The sequence below is a fragment of the Morone saxatilis genome, unplaced genomic scaffold (assembly GCF_004916995.1).
Source record: "Morone saxatilis isolate NCDOM2014 unplaced genomic scaffold, NCSU_SB_2.0 Contig0, whole genome shotgun sequence".
NCBI lineage: Eukaryota > Metazoa > Chordata > Actinopteri > Moronidae > Morone > Morone saxatilis.
Genome location: NW_023339650.1, coordinates 3617132 through 3622793, shown reverse-complemented (window position 1 = coordinate 3622793; position 5662 = coordinate 3617132). Strand labels below are relative to the sequence as shown.

The window sequence follows — 5662 nt, the reverse complement described above, 5'->3', positions numbered from 1 at the left end:
TAAAATGTATTATTATTATTATGTAACAATAAATGATTTCATTTTGACACTTCTTAGCACAAGGTCTACTTACTGGAGGTTTTCCTGAAGTCTCAGCCACATACCATCAGTGAATGGAGTTAGCTCAGCTGTCATGAGATCGTTCAGTTGTCATCACGTGACCTAAGTATGGAACTTCAATGACATGATAACAGGTTGTAGGTGGGAGGAGATGGCAACCCCTACCTTTATTCAAAGGAAGCCCTTCCCCAAGGAATGGTGCTGAGCTGTGAAGTGATTTTAGCTAGTGGCTGCATGGGGTTTTGCAACTTCTGGGATCATCACGTACAATAGCCCAAAACGCATTTTTCCTATCATCCCATCCATGTGTGTGAGGAGCCACAGGAAGTCAGCGAAAGTCTCTCACACGATTCTAACTTTCAGTTGATTATACACTAATGAAAACATACCTTTAAATATTATATTCTATTTCTGCCAATAGAGCCTCCTAAATGGTACACACTGGACCTTTAAAACACAGAGTCCGAAATATGTTTTTTAAGGAATATCTCAACTTAAATCAGCACATCAAGAGTCTTGCTATTTACATGAACTTATGTACATCTTCATTTCCTCTTACCTACTGCAATTCATTATTTCCTTGTCAGAATGATGCAGCAGTTGCCCTTCTACAGTTGGTTTAGAATGCTGTGACAAACACTTGAGGTAAAGAACATTCAGTATCTCTCCAGTTCTGGTTTAAAATTCTATTAATTATTTGAATATAGTACCTACATGGTCTGGTTCAACTATATATTTCATATTTTAACTCCTTGTATTTCACTCAGATCTGAAAACCAGATTCCAGGTTCCAAAGCCCAGGTTTGAGACCAAAGGAGATGCAAACATGACATGCAAACAGGGAGAGAGTCATGGGGCTGCCACGTTAACAGTGCACCATGAGCAGGCTTGGGGTTAGGTTCTCCAGCTACCAGTCCACACTGCATGTTTTGTAGTCCGTGGGATTTGAACCGGCGACCCTCTGGTTCCCAAGTCCATCCACACTGAGCTACTGCTGCTTTTATAATTTATTTTCCAATTGGTTTATGTTGGGTAAAAATAAATGAAATATTTACCTCATTCCTACAGCGATATGGCTCATATATATTATATATACATTCTAAGTTTTAAAAATCATTTTTGTTATGATACAATAAAATAATCGCTTCACACAAAGACAAGTTATTGCACATAAGACACCAAAAGCTGGAGTTAATACATGTTATAATAAATATACTTGATGTGTAAGAACTGCATTAACGTAATAATACACAGATTATACCCAAGATTTTATACTGACAACAATCATCAGATAATGTTTTGTAAAAGACATATTATGGCACAGGATCTCTGGTCGTTCATAGATAAGCTGTAGATTTTAAGTATCGTGTGTCGTTTGTTATTCAATGCCTTTATCCCTCAGTAGCTTTCTCACAGTCTTCAGGTAATCAGAGTCTGGGTAGCCATCACTGAAAGAACACAAATCACACATACACATTGTTACATTTACTGCTAACATTTGCTTTCATGCCACCCTTTACCAAACCTTTAGTATTACAATTAGTAGAAAAACAGCTAAAATAAAAATTATTTTATTATAATATTATCATTACAAAATAGTCTCCCCTCTCAAAAATCTCTAGTAAAACACAATTAATCCAAAATGGGTTTTACATGGCATTTTGCTGTGAGAATACATTTGGTTTTAGATGCAACTAATCATACAGCCAATAATAATGGTTTGCTTTTAGTTCTAATAAATACAATTTAAATGTTTTAATTCCAGACTTTTTGAGGGACCCTCAAAAAGTCTGGAATTAAAACATTGTTACACAGTGAGTTATGGTAAAAAATCATTTGCAGACCATCTAATTTAGAAAAGGAAACATGATAATATTATATTATCAGTCATCAAAAAAACTGTTCTTTAAATTGTACAATTTATTTTAAATTCTATTCATACAATATTGAGCAGTTCCCAGTGGCCAACTGGTTGACCTATTTACTCACATTCTGTTCCCTCCATCTGGATGTGTTTTCAGTGGGATAGAAGCAATAGTGACCATGTCCTCTCCATGTCTATTGGTGGCAACAGTAAACAGGAGTTGCTGGTTAAAGGCCTTGTCCAGCAGCTTGAGAACTTTTCTGCCTTCCCGGCTGTCAGGCAGGTAAGCACAAAGTCGCAGCCCTGCATAAGGCTGGCCAGGGTGAGGATGTTTCTCCTGCAGGAAGATAGTAACACAGTAAACAACATTGTCTACTAATTATGTTTACTCATAATGAATGTTCTTGCTGATAAATGCTTGTTCATAGGTTTGGCATAGTTGTGCTACAGTCACAGGGATGAGGACAAGGCATGCAAAGCACAGGGTTAACATCCTGTCTACCAACACAATCTTTCTCTAACCTTCTCTAAATACAGTATAACTAAGTGCTTTGAGTTGTCTACACATAACCATAAAACCTTCAGTCCTGCTCAAGTTTTCGGGATATTGTAGGGAGTACAAATTAAAAACATTGGCAGTAAATATTTTTCAGATATCAGTATCACCTCATCATGTCTATAAAAATGTAACACCTGGCACCAATAAAAATAAGAATGCATATTACTGTACATTAATATAAAGTAAAAAAATGTTTTTGGTTGTTGCTGTTTTGCAGCATTGGGCTTTACATTTCTGTCAACCTTTGTCAGAAGCTATATAATTTTGGACTAGACAAGGACATGCCGGGCTAAAGTTACCCTCTTTAGCTGACCTATTAAATCGAAACTTTTTTTTTGCATTATGCTATCACATGAAACAATCTTAGCTTGTTAGCCAACTGGTTAACATATCGGCAGCTGGTAACATGTAAAAATCTTTAGCCTGTAGCATGATAAAGGCAATACTTTGCACTGTGACGCAAACGTGATAAGCTGTGCATTGTTCTAAAACATATGTGTAGGACACGGGTGGTACTATTCATTGGGGGTTACAGCAACAGCCCCTCAAAATGTCCGTGCATGACCTTCACTAGATTTAGGCAATGTGCAAAACTGGTCTATTATGCTCCCAAACAACAGCAAAAATAAAAACAGTTGTGTGATAGTTGTGAGACAATATCATGACTTCATAGTTAAAATGTTGTGAGTGGTTTCAAAACTTGCAGATATCCCAATAAAATCCCCTCCTGCAAGAAACACACTGTGTAAAATCTGTGTTGCTTTACTACAGTTTTCAGTTCCTGTAGCTCTGCTAACCAGACCAACCAGATCATCAGCTTCTGACATGGAAAGAATGCTGCCAGACCTGTGCTCTACTCCAAGCTCTCTCACTTCCTTTCATTCAAATGTAAATGCAGTGTGTAGTTTTGGTCAATCTTACTGTCTGTATTCCATCTGGGAATATGTAGTTGATCTGCAGGGTGTTGTCATCAGGGAATCCTGGCAGGTCTCTGTGGAGGAGCACCCAGGTCATCTGGCCTTCTGGCTGGCAGTCATTCACTGCTTTGTGCATCCCATTCAGCCCTTCATTAGCTGTATAGATATTGGGCCAGTTTTAGTCAAATGATCAGAAGTGAGTAGGAGATAATTATGGAAAGCTTGACAGAGAAATAGATCTGTGTGTGAATGAAGGACCTTGTTGTACTAGTGATGGAGGACCCTGTCCGTTGAGATAACGGTTGCAGTGGAGCTTCTCACTGCTCTGGCCTGAGCCCATACTAGGAAGCAGCAGAGAAACATGCAGAAACATTGACTGATTGTTGAGGATATTCACAAAAATGTATTTACATTGTCAGTTCACTTTAGAATGCTGTGTGCTCACTTCATTCTAAAGTGAACTGGTTTTACTCATAAAGGTCAGTTAACAAGTCATTAGTTAGTGCTCAGCCTGGAAAACAGTTGTACAATGTCTTCTGTGGCTCTGGAAAGAAAATAATGTTTTTGATATCAGAATGATCATCATCAAGTGGATGTGTAGTTTGAAAAATTAAAAATCACATGAAAAATGTTATTGGGATGCAGCATTTTTAAAACTGACCGATACTATGGACTTCAAAGTGGAATGTCTATATTTCAGGTTTCTTTGTCCAAATCTAAGAGTATTTTGCCTCAGAATGTGAAGCATTCATTAAGTTAGCTAATGTTAGCAAAATGCTTCTTAGCAACTAGCTTGCTAATTTACATCTATTGATAATTAGCTAGTTAGCTAACATATTGCTAACATTAGCAGACTTAAGATGTGACTATACACCTTCAAAATTTGGTTCTCTTTTTCATTTCATCATAGACAATCCAGTACATAGCATATCTAAGTACAAGGGAATTTAAAAAAGGAAGGGTCATTCATAACACCAACATTCTAATGCTGTTTGGTGCCAGTTGTATTGAAGCTTGGAGAAGCATACTAAAACCCAACATATCTACATTTAATGTCATTTGATGAAGAGATGCCTCTACCAAATGAAAGAACACACAGGAACACAGATGATACTGACAAATGTGCGCTTTCATTAATTTGCTGTTGTTCTCCAAATAGTATCCAAAGATGTTTATCTATATTAACATTTTCAAGGCACACTTCACTCCACCTTCTTTAAAATTGGCCATAGTGAGCATTTACATTTGATTCACCATAAGCCCTGTAAAGTATGCATACAATCATCTTCAGATATTATTTGGAGACCAACAACAAATAAACAAATGCACCTATCTGGAAAAATGTATTCTCTGAAGTGTGTTCTTTCATTTGGTAGACGCATCACTTCATCAAAGGTCATATGACATAGATATGTTGGGTTTTAATGTGCTTCTTCATATATCTCAAGATGGGCTTCTAGAGAACTGGTATCAGACAGCATTGCAATGTGGGTGTTATGATGTAATGACCCTACTTTCTTTTTTAGTTTCCTTGTCTAAGTACAGACTTGCTCAGCTGTTACTGGAACACAGAGCAAAAGGGTAAAAGACTTTTACTTAATACCATTTTATTTTTAAGATAAGATAAGATAAGATACGGTATTCCTTTATTGATCCCCTGTGGGAGAAATTCCAGTTTGACACAGCAGCATAGAATGTAGTGCAAAAGCACAAAAGTGTAAAATTACAAAAAAAGAATAATAAAATATATTCCAGTAAGGCAGATGGGACTTAGTCCTGACAATACAGTGGCTAATTGTATCATGAAATATGATTTCAGTATAATTTCTGAAATCATTTTTATCTTATTTTGCTACCAAATATTCTATTCATTCTCAAAGCACAGGTCCATACAACGTACACAGGTTTGGCAAACACCACACAGTAAATAACTTGTCAAAATTCTAATCATCGCAGTCAATCCGATCAACAGTGGCTTGTTGTTAGTACCTGTTGAAATGCTCTTCTTCCCCACACCTTTTCTTATGTCTCTCTCCTGTGCAGTCCTGGAGTTTAGATGTTAATTCAGCTCATGGTGGCATGAGAAAGAGACTGAAAGAGACAGAGAGATGGGTGTGTCGAGTTGCTGGGTTGTGGTGTGCTGCTGAGTGATCTGTTCGACTGGTATAGCAGCTTTGACAGGGATTTCAGCTTTGACAGGGATTGTGTGTGTGTGTGTGTGTGTGTGTGTGTGTGTGTGTGCGTGTGTGTGAGTTAGTAAGT

The 5662-nt window shown here is 37.3% G+C and overlaps 1 protein-coding gene across 1 annotated transcript; it reads right to left on the bottom strand.

Moving 5' to 3' along the window:
- Positions 1-213: 213 nt before the first annotated feature.
- Positions 214-5490, bottom strand: dtx3l1 (deltex E3 ubiquitin ligase 3L1). Its single transcript, XM_035653920.1, has 5 exons — positions 5390-5490; positions 3659-3741; positions 3405-3556; positions 2050-2261; positions 214-1508 (listed from the first exon to the last, which is right to left on the bottom strand). Exons 2-5 carry the CDS (start codon positions 3738-3740, stop codon positions 1439-1441), a joined length of 516 nt encoding a protein of 171 aa, XP_035509813.1. The 5' UTR covers position 3741; positions 5390-5490; the 3' UTR covers positions 214-1438.
- Positions 5491-5662: the final 172 nt, after the last annotated feature.